Source organism: Electrophorus electricus, chromosome 8 (genome assembly GCF_041902795.1).
Source record: "Electrophorus electricus isolate QZ-2024a chromosome 8, ASM4190279v1, whole genome shotgun sequence".
Taxonomy (NCBI): Eukaryota; Metazoa; Chordata; class Actinopteri; order Gymnotiformes; family Gymnotidae; genus Electrophorus; species Electrophorus electricus.
Window position 1 is genome coordinate 11020290 of NC_137504.1, and position 17211 is coordinate 11037500.

A 17211-nucleotide genomic window follows, 5' to 3' on the forward strand; every position below is an offset into this window, starting at 1 on the left:
TAAGCGACAATTAGCAGCAACATGTGACACTCCTTATTTTCACAGATTTTTCCTGTTTATCCTCTCACGCTGTCTGTCTCTGAGGTGTGCTCACACTGCAAACACACACACGCACGCACGCACACACACACACACACACTTATGCATACACGCAGACACATGCACACCCACCCACCCACATGCACACACACGCACGACGTTAACGGGCAGAGCAGAGGCCTCTCATTAGCGCGGATGTCTCTAGCCCCCCTGCAGGACGCCGGCCCAGCTCTGCCGGCCCCCGCCGGCTCTCCGCCCGCCAAGCAGGTCGCTAATTGATGAGCACTAGGCCGAAGTGCCAGCAAATCATTAGGACCCAGTTAATAATGCAGCAAGGTCTCCCTGCCCAGCTCGTCTTCTGCTAAGCGACAGAGCGACGGCACAGAAACCCGGGGCACGCGTGGAGCGCCGAGACGGGCTGGCCCGCAGGGGGCAGGGAGTACAGGGGACAGAGGAAGAGTGGAAACATGGGGTTTTGGAGTAGGGCAGGAATAGCAGTGGAGAGAAGACAGGATGTTGTGCAAAGGGTTGAAAGAGAAAAACAGTTACATCAATCAACCGCGGAGATGCAGACTGCTTCAAAAAGCGCAGCCCATTCACGGTTCACCGCGAGTCCAGTCTTGCCTATGGATCCAGGGCACTTCAATCCTTCGGGTGAAACGCTGTGTCATGCGCGTGGAATTTGCCCTGTTGGAGCAGCTGTCAGGCAGAGGGATGCGTGTTCGTCAGCATGTCTCTCACTCAGAGACATGCATGCCCACTGTGTTACTGTTCAGCCCTGCCGCGTGCTACACTGAGGTTGCGGCGGTGCCAATTTCAGCGCTAGCTGGTTTGTTGTCTCACTGAGATGACACGATGGGCCGGATTAAAGCAACACACAGTGCCGTAGCAAGTTTTTGAGAGCCACGGCGGCTTGCAAAAACTTGCGCTGGCGGCATCGTAGACTAACAGGTGTGAAAGGTAATTCCAGAAATCCAACACTGAGCTACCTCGTCCCGGAGTGTGATTCGGAGGTGACGATGAACCAGAAAGTGATGGAGCTGAAGGACATCGCTTGTTAAAATGTATCTGGGGAGAGCGGAGGAAAGACCAGTGTGCAGGTCCGAGGAACTTACGATGTTCATGAGGGTCAGCAGGTACTTCTGGATGTGCTCGCGGCCGTGGAAGTCCACCACGGAGCAGTCCACGCCCAGGAGCACCTCGATGTTTAAGTTCTCATCTTGGGATGACTGCCTGCGCACCCGTCTGCTGGCGTTGGCTTTGGCCCCGAACTGGCTGGAGATTGCCTCTGCTCCGACCAGACCGCCCAGGAACGAACCTGGAGAGATGCGCACGTGGACACACACATCACCCGCCCGTCAGACAGAGTCCAAAACACCTTTTGACAGGACTGATGTCATGTTCCGAAACATCCACGCGAATGACTTCAAACTGGCTGGCGTGTAACTGAAGCACGAGGCAAGGCGAGTGAAGAGAAGCAAGCTTAACGTATTACGATAATGCGATATATACAGCATGTCAACACACTTGCACCGGCTGAGCGGTCATCTAAACAGAGGTGAACTCTTTCAAGCTTGATTTTTTTGCTGATCCTCTCTCTCTCAGATACTTGATACATGAACAGAAGAAACTCTTGCTCAACACTTCTCCCTCTCTGCCAAAAAATCATACTTAAACAGATTAGCACGCATGAATTTAAAAAAACAAACCAGCCGTCCCTGACGATGGAGGACCAGAGAGAAACTAAAGTACAAAACCGGACGAGGGAAGCCTGGACAAGGGGACTGTAGCGCTCCACTGATGTGCTTGGCCCTAGACCGGCTCCACGGTGAAGCATGTGGGAGTGTATGGGAGAAACAGCTGCGATGCAGTTACCTGAGAGGGCCCACGGTCTGGGGCCGTTCTAGCTCCGGCCATCTAATGCACTTACCTGACCCTGACCTCCATTAAGCCTCTCTGTTAGAAGAGTGCTATAAACCAAGAAATTCTCGTAAAAGATGACCACGTGCTGCGATGAAAACGACGTATGTCGACAATCTGACTGCATTTGCGAGCGGCTGAATCCCAGCTCCAAAACAAGCAGTTGAAGGAGGTTCATTATATCAACCCATATCGCACAGAGCTCAATGAGCCATTCAGTTAAGCTTTCGCAAACTCTGATAAAACCTGGAAACTGCATGCAGTGAAGTCCCAGATGGCTTACTCCATGTGTACTCAGAATATGCTGTAAATAACAGAAGGCTTTAATAATACTGTACCAATATATATCATTACATTTTTGGAACTAGTTGCAATAGCCACAGTAAATCCCAATCATTTCAAAATTTCCACACAAATTAAGATTTTAAAAAAAAAAAAAAAAAAGAAGACAGAAAACAGGGTTTGAGACTTTTTCAGATGTTTCATTATGTCTATCTGCACTGAGTTTCCCGTTATTTAGAATGACATTTATCTGGATTTTTGCAGGCTTAATAACCCAGATTGGCTGTAGTCCAGTCCTCACTGGACTACATTTAAACAACGTGAGATTCTGAATTCACATGAAGGGGAACAGTCCTGTTAATAAGGTATTGAAAAAATAGTGAACCTGTTCTGTAGTGATCTCGGGCGTTTCTGTTGGTGAGAAGTTCCCATAGTGTGGATCTAGACGTTAGCATTATCCCCACCAGCGGATACACCACATGCCCAAGAGTGCGCACATTAAAAGAAGAAATATTTGACCTTAATAATCACAGGGAAGCAACTAATTCAACATATAACCTGATCCATGCTTGCAGTATGAACCTTTAATAACTTAACAGATCATTTGCAGAAAACATTGTAACAGGATTCTTCAGGTTCTGTGTGCAGAACTCCCACGGCAGGGGAGACTGTGCTCACACCCCGGCGAACAATGCGAGAAGGCGGCTAGCACCTCATGAATAAAAGCATCATAACTGGAACCTTTCTGGAATGAATCAGCACTTGGATTTTCACAACCGGTCCTCATACATTTCCAACTGTGTGAGCTTTTTAGCATGCACGCTCAGGGGCACGCCGTTTAGCGTAGTTTAGACCGATGTTCAAACCCGCTCGGCTCCCTTGCTCGAACGGAGCCGGGGTCGATTTGACGCCGAGGAGGGGATAACAAATCAGCCGTGCCTCCCGAGTGTAGGGCTTTGGGGGTCGTTTATGTAAATGCAGTCCATAAATGCAGTTAAGAGTGAGATGTTTTCTGCTAAGGATGCTAACGCGAGGAGAGGTGAGGCAGGGATAAAGGACAGAGTGAGGACACTTCCCCACAATTCCCCACAACTCCAGTTCCAGATTTATGGGCTCCTCTGCAATAGATCAGCCTATGACGGGCTGTGGCCGGCCTTGCGTTGAAACAGTGCGGTTCAAATCAGGTCATCGCTAAGCAGACCTATTACAAAGAAGCATGTTGAAGTGTTTAAATAAAACTGTGCAGGGTAAACTAGGGAAAAGATGTGCTGTTTAACTGAATAGGCGGATACCCCTCTGATAGACATGAGTCATCTGTTTGCTTCTTTCTGATCTCTGCGCATACCTCCCTTATTACTCGTGGGTCCCAGCAGAGCCCTGAACCTCACAAATTGCTAATTTAGAGCATCGTGCAAAACTGCAAGGCCATGCTCTATTAACAGCAAGACATTAGCGTGAATCTGACCTCTCCCCGTAGTTCACGGCAGAGACAAGTGTAAGAACTTCACCGGGGTTTAAAGGTTAAAGCCATGACTCGGAACACCTGACAGTGTCAGCGGTTTATCTGCCCTGGCCTGCAATCCACAGGGAACACGCAGAACAAAAAGCAATCTGCTTGCAAGACCCAGCATGCAATGGGAGACAAGGCAGTGGTTTGGCCGATTCTGTGATGCGCGATGCGCTCAGTCTAAATAACTGATCACAGAACATTAAACATCAGAAGTCTCTCTTCCCACATGCCACATGCAAGGGTATCCGGTTCCCCGAGGCCTATGGCCGCCACCACCACCATCGGTCCACAGTCAACCGGGGATCACGATGTCAGCGGACATCCACTTAAACGCCGCGCTCATCGTATTTCAAGGGTAAAAGGCTTCCGTGCTCTGCCGTGTACTCGGGGAAAGTGTAAAAATAGAGCGCTACAGGACGGGCAGACTTGCGTCCTGACACGCTGCGCTGAAACAGAGGCTGCGTCTTTGTTCAGCTCAGTTCAGGTTCAGTGAACTCGGGCTTCGCTTCCTGAATGCGTTCGAAGCAATATTCGCTTCTCGGCCGCGATTGATGGGGTGGCATTTTTCTACAGCAGTGATGAATTAGCATTTAAAATAAAGGAGAGAGGAAAAAAAAGAAGGAAAAGGAACACATGGTGTTCCACAAACAGAACGCAGGGGTGTGCTCAACTTGACATTCTTAATGATGTGATTCCATTGCTGTCTTGGTAACTAATACACGTGTAAATATGCATGGACATTTTATTAAGCGGGTGAGTTTATGCTTGAGAGAATATTCTCACACCTGACATCCCAAACCAGCAGATATATCAACCACCTGTAAGAAATGATGTGCGCAACAGCCACAAATAGCGTGCAGTTCGAGACCAAGCCCATAATATTTACACAAACAACATCACATGAGAGGGAGTTATGTTACTGAATATTAGCATGGCTACGATTACAACCACACTGACATTAAGTATAACAGCACAATTTCGAGTGTGGCATTACTTGTGTACAACAGTAGATTTATTAGTTCACAGTAATAACTGACACCACATTATGATTCGCTTTTTTATTTAATAATATTTGGCTCCGCCAACACAAATAGTTCCACAACTTGACTGGGACTGGACCGTTGCCAAGCGACACAAACATTTTCCTGCACATTGGTTGATATTTTGTCTATTCTATTAGTATTTTACTCTATGATGGCCTAGAATCCTTTGCCAGTCTGTTGACTCTAGCAACGCTTAGATAATAGTGTCTTGTGTCTGTTTACTGTATATATAGTTATTATTGGTGTCTTATTGGCTAGATTTACAGTTAGTCCACTTATCTGCTTATTTTCAACCACAATAGGATCTGGTCTTTGTATTTGTTGTCATGAAGCCCATTAAAATACCTTGTGAGCTGAATCATATACATTATATATATTATATGTATGTGCACTAATTATAGTTCTGTATACATTAATCCAGTAATGCTAACTTTAATAAACAAAATAAGGAATTAGTTAGGCATGCACTGATTCTACAGTTGTATTTGTTGATTTTTTTTAAAGATACAATTTATAGCTTATCTGGCATGTCCCTAAATGCATGTCTTCAAATAAGATGGAGTCATTAGTCTAAGCTTTTAAAGTATCTGCCAGTAACAAGTCAGACAGAGGTGAAACAGTACTTGTAGCACAGCTACAAATACGAATGTGTTAAAAGCACTTAGTGAGTTTTGGCTTTATTTAGCTGATCATTTGCTGAAATGAGGATAAATCCAAGAGACAAAGGAAACACACGTCTATATTTATTAGACAGGAAAATGAAAACTGTGAGTGATCAAGGCGGGTCAGCCAAGCACACGGACAGGTCACAGAGCTCTGATTGGTTCACACTGGAAACCTCAGAGGGTGGTAGTATAAGACCACCCAGCAGCTCACAGTCCACCATACACAGGAGACACGCAGCCCCCATGTTTCCCATTTAGATCTTCGCCATCATGGTCGTGACGAGCAAGCTCACGTAATAGCTCCAAATAGATGGTATGGCAGATCATCAGCTTCTCCTTGGACTTCTTAGCGAAACAACTCAGATAACTCAAATATGTCTGAAAATTCAAATGAATTTTCAACCTCCCCAGTCTCGAGCTGCTCTGGACACAAAGGAGTGGGTTGGTTGTTTTTTTTGGCCCACAGAAGCAGGGGGTGAAGGGCCAGAGTTACAGGTTACGGTGCCATTAATGGCCATGACCCAGGACATCAGCTCTCGCTCACTCTCAGACCGGAAGTAGAAATGTCTCATATCTGCCGTCCTCAGGCACAGCACATTGGGCCTCTTTTTGTGATCCTCAGCGTGGAAAGCTGTGGCATTGTGCAGTCTGATGGAATTCTTGCGATACGTCTCAGACAAGCCTTCCTTGGGGTTGTATGGCTCCTTCTGCAGAAACAGGGCTATGCCTTTCAGAATGGCATAAAATGGCTTCCATGCCCTCTGTCCCTTTCTTCTTCTCTTGCCGTTCTTGTCTGTGAGCCTTTTACGGATCAGGTAGCCAGTTTTATGAACAGCATTGCAGTTGTTGACAGTGGCTGAGTGCTGTGCAGAGCTGCAGCAGACATCTGTGGACACAGAAGTGTCTGTCTTGCCTGGGACCAAATTTTCACAGTCATCATCATCTTTGCTGCATTCCAGTTTCTTTTTTCTGATTGAATGATACAGTTGTTTGGACAGCTTCTCAGGAAACAAGACCACTGTCCACCCTCCTCAGATTTCTCAAGAAGTCCTTACAGGACATTTCTTATGCCACCATAGTGACCATGGAGGTCAGTATTGAGCAGCATCATGGCACAGGTCATGAAGTGCACCACATCCACAGAGGCTACAGCTGTTGGATTGCAATGGTGGTACCGCTCAAAGAAACGAGTCAGAATGCGTTCCTGGAGCTTCTTCACTCTTCTGTGTTGGTTTTGGCATGCATTCCAAAACTAAGTCCAGTTTTTCACTTTCTTTATTCTTAATTATTTCCAAGACTCTGGTCAACAACACTGTCAAAGCTTTGTTGGGCTGCTTATCTGGGTAAGACTGTAGCCTGCCTCCACTCCTTTCCATGTCAAACAATCCTACAATTTCACCTGTCAGTGGTTGTCTTTTTCCCATCTCCCTTTTGGTCTCTCTCATTCTCTGGTTTATCCTGTTCTTGTTCACAGCTTCCAGCCATATCCTCTTTCTTCCAATATTTTATGCCTCTGCTTGTCTGGGCATTCCTTTGTTCTTCTTCTACTCCTTCCATGGACAGTTCCAGATATAGTAGCCCAGTTGCTTTGCAGTGGGTCAAACAGCTGATTGGTTTAGCAGCCACTATGGTGAGTAATCTCTATGTGATTGGAATGTTATCTATGGCACGTGAAATTCTAACAAATGATTTTTGTTCAGTAAAAGCATTTTGGACATATTTGTCTTCTTCAATAAAAATCTAAAGACCTTGCTTCTTTTCCAGCATTCAGGTTTTAAATTCACAATTGGTTGTACTCCACTTAAAATTTGTCGACAATATTTTTATTGTCCATGTTGTCAATAATGGGAAATAATTGTTTCTAGTCAGAATATAAGTTTCTACTCATGTAAGCTAGGGTGTTTCATTATCTGATCAAAATATGATGACCACTGCTCTCTGTGGACAATCTAACAATGCACTGCAGTTCTGCAAGAGATATAATAATCAATTATAATTCAAAGAAACCAAGAGAAGACTTTCTGATCGTTTGAACACTTTGGACCATCGAAATTAAGGAATTGCAAGGCCATTGCATTGATGAAGTATATGTTTATATTTCTAGTTGTTGCTATGGCAGCAGTGAAGTTAGAGAGCTTAAGGGGAAAAAATATCTACATAACCCAGGTTTGAAAGCTATGTTTTCTGTATAGTGTAAAATGTCCATTTTCCCTTACTGGTTAGCTCATATGGTGATTTTGGGGGACGTTCGAACTGTGACAAGACTCACATTGCATGTTCTCCTGGCACATACGATAGTCAGCACAAAAGTGATATAAACCAGAACAAAGTTGTCATCACAGTTTGAATGAATAACTTTAATCTGGATGAAGTAAATTCTAAAATTCAAATAGTTTTGCAGTTTCGGTGTGGATGATGGGTACTGGCTCTCCCTGGGAAATCGAAGTGTTTACACTACAGTGTTTTAGTCTTTTCATTTAAGATTCCACTGCCATATTTGAACCACAAATTTACAACAAATTTAGAAACATGCACACTTCAGAAATATTACTCATTATTTGATTCATTTTCCATTAATAAAGTTAGAAAAATCTGAGAAAATATTAACTTGATATTACATGAGTATGTATATATATGACTCCATACAGTAAATCTGACTTTTGAGGTGATCCAGGAAGATTACTGGCCAGATGGATGCACAGACACTGGCTTTAGGAGTAAAAACAAAATGCATAACTTGGCATTTTCAGCAGGCCTGGCAGATGTAACTGTTCAAGCAACAGCCTCTGAAAATCAACATGGAACAAATCTGAAAAAATAAACTGCTGCTGGTCTATAAGAACAAAGAAAAAAGCTAGCAGTGGCTCAGGAATTGACAGCAACAGTGAGGTTCTCAGCAGCTGAGTAGAGCTAGGCTCCAACAAACACCACTGCATCCATCCTCACATTAATCAACTGGGTTTTTGTTTTGTCTATAAAAATAACTCTGCAGACAGTTTTTTTTTAGTACGTATGCTATTATGCAAAACCATTTTGCGCTTGCTTTAAAGAATGGAATTTTGTGGAATAAGGCAAATTTTAGCACTACCACTCCCAGTGTAAACAGTTCAGAATTGCCGACCAGTGTAATAGGATAAATTCTCTGGAACAGAGTCTTTAAAAAGGGGGGGTGAGGGGGGGAAGATCCACTGATCTCTATTACAAGTCAGTGGGAAGCACCCATAAAATATTCAGATTATGTACAAAGGGTTGTATATGGCACCTCTTCTCTAAGAGTGTATGAACAGGTTTTTAAAATAATTTAATATTTGAACTAAATGAAGCAATTCACACTTTCAAATACAAACTCTAAGAACCAAGCCGTATTGTTAATTTAATGACCAATATCATACCTCTTTCTCCTGTAAGCTTTGTTCCTCTGTCAGCATCTTTACAGGCTTCATCAAAAACAACTGCAGTGGTAAACAAAATGTGTATTGTGTCTGTATTTGTCGGGGGGGCTCTTTAAATGAAGCTCTGGGGGACGGACGGACATGAGGGGACATGTCACAAATAGAAACACAGGCCATTCTTAAAACACACAAATGTAATTCAGTAAGAATGCATATTATTGAACCTCTTTATTCCAGATCTCAAGCAGGAAAATACATCTCTTACACACCATCTTAATAGCATACATTCCTGGAGCTCTTGACAGAACGTAAGTATATGATGTGTGCACCAGAGTTTGCGTTTTGAAGTTGAACTCACGCACCACACCCACAGACACACAGTGCACATACTGCAGGCTAAGTGGGAGTGTGGAGCGCACCTCTCCATCCACTATGAACCATGAATCTTTTGAGCTGATTTTCAAAGCCATTCAATAAAACCCGCTCCATGACTTCAGTCTTTATGACGCGCACGGACACCCCCCAATTGGATGCTCCGCGCCAAAACACAGGGCCAGGAAAATAATTGTAATCACTGTCTTTTGTGCAAGAACGCCAGTGATTACAGTGCCGAACTCTGCAGCCCGCTCTGGAGAAGCAAGGCCAGTGGAGTTAGTGGTGCTGAGCGCTACAGCCAGAACTGCAGGGCTGCAGCCACGGTGTGTGCGAGACATTCTGCATGGGAACCATCTGGAGACAGGGCTGAAAAGCAAGAGAGACCGGCAGAGGAGCGGAGAGACAGGCAGAGGAGCGGAGAGACGGGCAGAGGAGCGGAGAGACGGGCAGAGGAGCGGAGAGACGGGCAGAGGAGCGGAGAGACGGGCAGAGGAGCAGAGAGACGGGCAGAGGAGCATTTCTGGAGGAAGTCCACACTCCTGCAAAACACCCCACCATGCCAAAGGCGATTAGTAAGCAGAACAACTCTAGTGTTGTTGCGAGGCTGGGAGATATTTCAATGAAAACCATATGCATCTCACTCACACCCACACAAGCTCATATGGACAGGAATGACATTCATTTCAAGAATCTGACTTCTTGTTCTAAGGTTTTTTGATCTATGGTTTATTTATCACTTTCTCAGAGACTGATATTTATGATGGAGACATGTGACAACTCATGACATTTTCCACTACGTACTAATTGTCTGCCCTAAATCCGAAAGTGGATTTATAGACTATAAGGAAACCTATACTACATTACTACATACACTATGCCTTTACTACATAGTTTATATTATATTGCTACATACCTTACACATATTCTTCATTACTAAATACACTATGTCTATACTACATAGCTTATACTACATTACTAGAGACACTACACCTATACTACATAGCCTATAATACATTACTAGATACACTATGCTTATAGTACATAGGCATAGTGTATCTATACTACATTACTAGATACACTATGCATAGCCTATACTACATTTCTAGCTACACTACTATACTTCATAGACTGTACTACATTACTAGATACACTACTATACTTCATAGACTGTACTACATTACTAGATACACTATGCCTATACTACATTGCATATACTACACAGCCTGTATTGTTAATAGATACTCTACACCTATATTACATAGTAAATATTATGCTACTAAATCCACTCTACCTGTTCTACATAGGCTACACCACACATTAGATTACTAGATACTTTACACCTATACTACATAACCTATGTTGTTACTAGATACACTACATATACTATATACTATGCCTATATAGTCTATACTAGATTACTAGATATAATACATATACTATATTACATAGCCTATATTTCATTACTAGGTACCCTACACCTATACTACATTCATTTTTTACAACTTAATTGAGGGTTAAGTGTCTTACTCAGCAGCCTAACAGTGGTAACTTAGCAGTGGTGGGGCTTGAACAGTCAACCTTGTGATTACTATTCAAGTACATTAACCACTGAGCTACCACAATACACAGCCTATAACACATTATTAAATACACTACATATTTTCTTACTTTCATAGCCTATATTTCATTACATCACTATTTCCTTCACATTACATATTTAACCATTTGAATTCTCCATGTTACATATTTTATCCACACAATACATATGTAACCCTCCAAAATATCAAAAAGTAAGGGGAAGATAAAAGGCATGCCAGTAAATATATGTCAGACTGTCTACTGAGCTGTGTTCCACAAAATGTTAAAAGAGATGTTATGTGAGGAAGTCAAGGCAGAAGCAGTGAGGATCCAGTTCTGTAGAAGCTAGAGCCTCTTTCGCAGCTTGGAGGATCGGTGGTGAACAGTCCTTTTTTCTGTTCTGCAAGTCAGCTTGCAACCCCCCCAATATACTTTAGCAATATTTCCCCGAGTTTAAACCATGCTGAAAGTGCATCCAGGATTTACAGACATCTGAGGCATGCACAGTAAATTTCACAAAAATTATACATAATCACTCCATTTCAGAATTTGCTTATTTTTTGCTCAAATAATTTAATCTAAATGAGCTATGACTGTAAGTCTTTCCAAGTGTCAAAGGGTGACTGAAGGTCAGGGCGGTAAACAATGCCTGGGAGATAAAGATGCAGCCAAACCACTTGGACGGAAAAGCCTAAACAAAGACGAAGAAAATCCCATTGGTTTCCCTTCAAGGTTTGCTGAGTAATGGCTACGTGTAGGCAGAACACAATGGCATTCTTAAGGCTTGACTTGTCACTGTTCTCATTCTCCCACTCCTCCCCTCCACAAGTTTTACAGTAACTCTGAAGTTTTGCCCTCTTCATGTCTGCCAAGCGGGGCTTAAAATCCCATCAAGTCTGCCACGTAGACACTGGCTTCTTGAGTCCAGGCTTGGCTGCAACACGTCTCTGCTGGATTTCAATATGAGCCTCGGCCATCGCTCACTCACACGCCCACGCGCATACACACGCACGCCCCCTCACAAGAGCGCACGCAGGCTTATAGATATGCATGTCTATGCACACACACACACACACACATTCACAGGCATATGCGTACACACACAGTGGCACAGACGCACATATGTTACATATGTAGCAGCCACAGACTCACTGAGTCAAACCTGGGCTCTCTGCTGAGCCCTCCACACACAACAAGATGTTTTGTTATTGTAAGCCAGAGGAAATGTTATGTCTACTCTGCTATGATACAGATGTTGAGCAGCACAGTACCTCCATGACGCAAAGGCATGCACTGCTCTTCTAGTCTAGTGAGCTAAAGAATAGAACATCTGTATGGCATAATATATATTACTGTCACACATGAAAAAACAAGTGAGATCAATTACTCCAAAAGTGGACTGCTCTTTTTTGGTTTGGACAAAACAGTCCAAAGTCAAGAGATGTTTTTTTCCAAAGGCAAAACATCCACGTATGACTCTCAAAAGCAAGACCATAATTAAAACTATATCTGACTTCATCTAACAACTGCAACAATTATTACACATAATTTGAGATCAGGTCTAAACAGACTTCTTTAATAGCTAATGACATTATCTATTAGCATAATTATGGCTTGTGTTTCTGTGGCGTGTGTGTGTGTGTGTGTGTGTGCGTTTAACTCCAGCTAGCAGGTCTTGCCTACAACAGCCCTCCTTTTGTTTGTACACTTTCCTTCAAGATAAACGACCCAGAAGACTGGACGCAAGTCCAGAGTGACTTCATCGCACCGTGAACCTGTCAACCTCTCTGTCTCAACCCAGCGGGCTGGACTTGGGAATTGCTCATAGAGAGGTTTGACCTCTACCACTCACCCCTCCTCACACACCTCACCCCCACAGTGCACAAAGGAGAGAGAGAGAGAGAGAGAGAGAGAGAGAGAGAGAGAGAGAGAGAGAGAGAGAGAGACAGAGACAGAGAGAGAGAGGGAAATGGAGGGACAGAAAGAGAGAGGGACAGAGAAAAATAAAGAACAACAGAACAACAGAGAGAGAGAGAGAGAGAGAGAGAGAGAGAGAACAAAACAGTGGGGGGAGGGGGCAAGAATGCATGCATGGAAGCACCCCAGCGACCAGAGCACCCCAGCGACCAGAGCACCCCAGCGACCAGAGGCCTGAACTGAACTAAGGTTCAGGGTTGTGATCCATTTGATAATTAAATTGTGAAGGCCGAGAAGAGCCATCTGGCTTATTCAGGAAATCCATCCTGACTGTTGCTGCTGTAACTACTAACCTCTGACTGCTAAGATACTTGAGAAAATCAATATAAATAGATTTGCTAGGGATTAGGCAACACTTCAAATTCCTGAAAACCTTATTGTGGAAGATCACTTCACACGCTTTCAAATGTAAGATTCTCCATGTATCACACTGCCGCACATTACTGCATACAGCTGACTGTAGTGGCACATTCAACAGGACAGTATTCCGCTAATGACCCCTGCAGGAGGAAACAGCCTTCAGTAGAACTGTCAGATGATGACCAGCCCTGACCTCTGGGATGGACGTAGTCCACAGGAGCGGCGGCTGGCTTCTTGATGGCAGAGGAGCGGTAGAGGATGTGATGTCGTCCGGCTCCGCCTTCCTCTTCTCCTGTCACGTCGCCCCCTCTCACCAGCGGCTCGATGAAGAACTCCTCCTGCCCCGCACGGATCATCCCCGCCTGACAGGCAGAGAGAGAGAGAGAGAGAGAGAGAGAGAGAGAGAGATAAACATAAAAAAGAAGAAAGGCCAAAGACGAGTAACAGCAAAAAAAAAGAATATTTCATTCACATCTACAAAGCTTGCGCATAAGGTCCATTAAAGGGGAAAGCTACAGGATCTATTTTGGTTTGTCCACTATATCATATTTTCAGTGGCTTCAGTAGAAGCCCTCGGGCAACCTGATCTCAGAATCGATCGGTTCTCTTTCTCCACTTAAATCATGTGTGCAAGCAGCAGCCATCATTAAAACCCAGTGACGCTACCAGCTATGAGCAAACGCAGAGCGATATTAATACGTCCAAAGAAACTGCAGTCCTGCTGCCATTTAAGCTCCCTGTGTTGACACAATTAAAACAAAGCTGGTGGTCAAAGATAGAAAGAGGAAATTCAAGCTGTGAAACGCGATCAATGCTAAATGTGTCTTCTACTGAGAACTCACTGACAGGTCGATATGCTTGACAGTTCCTGCTCAGTTCTCACTGTATCTAGTCGAGGCTGTCTATGTGAATGACACGGCGCTCTCCACTGCCCGCGGCGCCGGTCGCATAACAAGCAGAGAAAAAGAGAACAAGTGAGAGAGAGAGAGAGAGAGAGAGAGAGAGAGAGAGAGAGAGAGAGAGACATGCGCTTATAAGGCTGATCGATCAAATGGCTGAGACGGGACCTATCCGCACGCGGTATCTGCAACTTCTTGGCTTTCTCCCTGGCAGAAACCAGACAATCAGGGAGTCATCCCCTGATCAATATCCATATTAGTTCGGCTATTCAACACGACGCAGTAATGTCAAAGGTTCCTCGAAGGGAACTTGAAGCGCGGCTCTTTAATGTTGTGCCGGTGCTTCCCCGGTCCTCACCGAAGAAGCCCGGCTTATACAGAGAGCCAGGGCCAGGCCGCTGAGGTGGACGTTTAGCTTACTGCCCCCCACCCCCCCCAGAAAGCTGCCCCTGCCTCGTCCCTCGCTTTCAGTCGAGTCTCCTGGGGGTTCATTACGGAGGAAATGCCCGCGCGCTGCATAAATGGACACCTCCGTACCTAGGGATCAGCCGTCACACTCAGTCACAGGTTCCTGGGAAAAGCGCTGACAGAAACGCGAAGTGCAGATTTCTGTCCTCCGCAGAAAAACTCGCCAATTCAGAACTGCCCAGCCTTCTCTGCTGGGGCAGGGAATAAGAGGCTCAAAGTGTGGCCATGCTACTCGCTTTTTAAAGGGTGTAAGTAAGGTGTTGGCCCACAAGACAGGAATATTTTTGCCATCAGTGGACGAAAGCAAAACTTGTGACATACTACAGCATAGCCTTAAAGTCAAAATGTTATTTAATCAAAATTGAATAACTGCCATTACTTTTACGTAATTAATTAATTAATTAATCATCGAGAGTGCGAATTATCTAAACCAATTCTTGTTTCTATCCATTTCTCCTGACTCCTAACCTGGAACCATTAAGGAATCCTCTGTCTTTTTACCTTTATCTACCACATTTGTAGAGTATGTTCAATTATGGACAATAATTGCCTTGTGTTTCCCTGTGTCCCCTGTTAAAATGGACAAATCTGTTGACTCCAAACGCACTTATAAAGTGTCAGGACAGACAAACCAAGGGGATCCATAAACAAGACATGAAATCTATTCGAGCAGGCAAAGACAAACACAGTAGGGCAATCAACGCGAAAAAGAAACGATAGCACAAGGGTCTTAATCAGAAGTCTTATTTATATATATAAGAACACAGGGCAAAGTAAAGGTGGCAATTAGCAGCCAACAGGCAGTAGAATTCGTATTCTGGTGATGACGTACGAGTTGGCTGCGTGGTCGGTTGATCACGGGTGTCTCCAGAAAGGAGCGGCAAATGAGGCAGAATATGATAGCCTGAGGGCAGTTGTCAAACTATTTCATACGTTTCATGTTGTCAACAAGTTTCTCTGTTCTTTTCTAACTACAGGGTAAGATGTCAGAATTTTTGTCTATGGCGTGCAACCTATACACCACAGTAGACGGAGATTAGGTTGAAAAATGATGGATTATTCCTTGACCTGAGCTGCCGTTTCAACACACTGCTAACGTTTTAGTGCACCAGGAATGGAAAACCTATACATTTGACGTGATTTTTTTTTTTAAATTATGCAGTAACTTCACATGTTGGGGGCTTTAGAGATCTAATTCTTTCCATTTGGAAGGCTTAGAGATAGCTCCAGAGCTCCTAATTTGAAAATCAAATCCCATCCAAGAAAGCCACTGCTTGCCTAATGGAAATACCTATCATTTGGCCTTCCAAACAGGCATGAGGAAGTGATCCCGGGTTTTTTTTTTTTAATGTTTTGTTTGTTAGAAGTAGAAAGAGCAGAGTACTCAGCAGAACACTCTGGGGCCATGGCACCATCCCACACCAGTAGACTGGTCCTAGTTTGCTGTACCTGAGAGAACGTTCACTGTTTAGTAACCCTCTTTAAGATAAGGAGTAGTGTGTGTGTGTATGTGTGTGTGTGTGTGTGTGTATGTGTGTGTATGTTATGTTAGTAAATTTGTGCGGTCTTCTGGCTCTTCAATTTGCTCAGATTCTCTGAGACAGGTAAGGGTCTCAGAGAAAAAGCCAAGAAGCATATCTCTGCTAACTGAGATGAGGGACTCTCGTTGTCAAATGCAACAAAGTGCTTCTGCAAGATAGGTCTCAAACTTCTGCTCATCTCACAGAAGGTAATGTGGCATTAGATTACTGTGGAATGATATCCAGATCGCTGGAAAATGTCTTTCTGTACAGTTCCCCTTTTTAGTTAACGCTGTAATGTTAAACATGATTTCACCTAATGCCCTCCCACCTCCCCAAAAATATAACCCCTTACTAGGCAACCTGTGCTGGATGTTTATGTCAGTAATAATAGAACTCAATAGAAATTCAATCTCCCTACTGAATATTACAGCTAATCTGGAGGGGAATACGAACGCCAGAAAAAGTGTGCCTTAGAACGGATGTGACCAAGAGAACCACGCCTTCAAACGTTGGAAATGATCGGGACTGCATTATTCCAACAGGTCGAGCACATTCTGCAAGCGGGAGAGAAACAGGCTGACGAAGTGACAGACAGAGAGAAAGAGAGAAAGACAGACAGATAGAGAGAGAGAGAGAGAGAGAGAGAGAGAGAGAGAGAGAGAGAGAGTAAGCAGAGCTACATGAGCGAGGTGGAGTGGGTTGTGGCTGGAGAGAGATGTGGGGGAAACATTATTGAATGAGGTGCTGATCTGAGGCCTGTCCTAACACTTTATAAGCAGTGGGCCTTTTCCCTAACTCAGTAGGCCAATGGCGGATGTTGGATGTTTAAAAAAGGAAGCAGGGGCCCGCCCCTCCTCATTGATAAAACTGAGACATGCGTGTCATGATGGACAAATACACACGACTCCGTCATGGTAACTATGACGGACAGAGTTAATCAGTCTAACATACCATGTCAGGTGGTGATATATCATGTCATCACTATTACATGTTGTGAAAAGAACTGTACATGGCAAGAATGTAAAAGAAAAAGAATGACACAAGAGCTGAGAAACAGTCCCCTATGGCTGCTTCTTTCTTTTGAAGAAAAACAGATACTCTGCCTATTTTGTGTGAACCGCAGTTCGTGATGTAATGCTATGTTGTCCAGCAAAAAAGCTCTACTGCTGGAGCTGAGGTT

The 17211-nt window shown here is 44.1% G+C and overlaps 1 protein-coding gene across 2 annotated transcripts in view; it reads right to left on the reverse strand.

The window, feature by feature from the left end:
* Window positions 1-17211, reverse strand: part of adamts2a (ADAM metallopeptidase with thrombospondin type 1 motif, 2a) — a 40220-nt gene that overhangs the window by 15049 nt on the left and 7960 nt on the right. For both annotated transcript variants that reach the window (XM_081719387.1, XM_035527297.2), the window contains exons 3-4: window positions 13335-13503; window positions 1155-1357 (exon numbers count right to left, since the gene is read on the reverse strand). In XM_081719387.1, the coding sequence (XP_081575513.1) occupies window positions 1155-1357; window positions 13335-13503 (372 nt within the window). The remainder of the gene's footprint in view (window positions 1-1154; window positions 1358-13334; window positions 13504-17211) is intronic.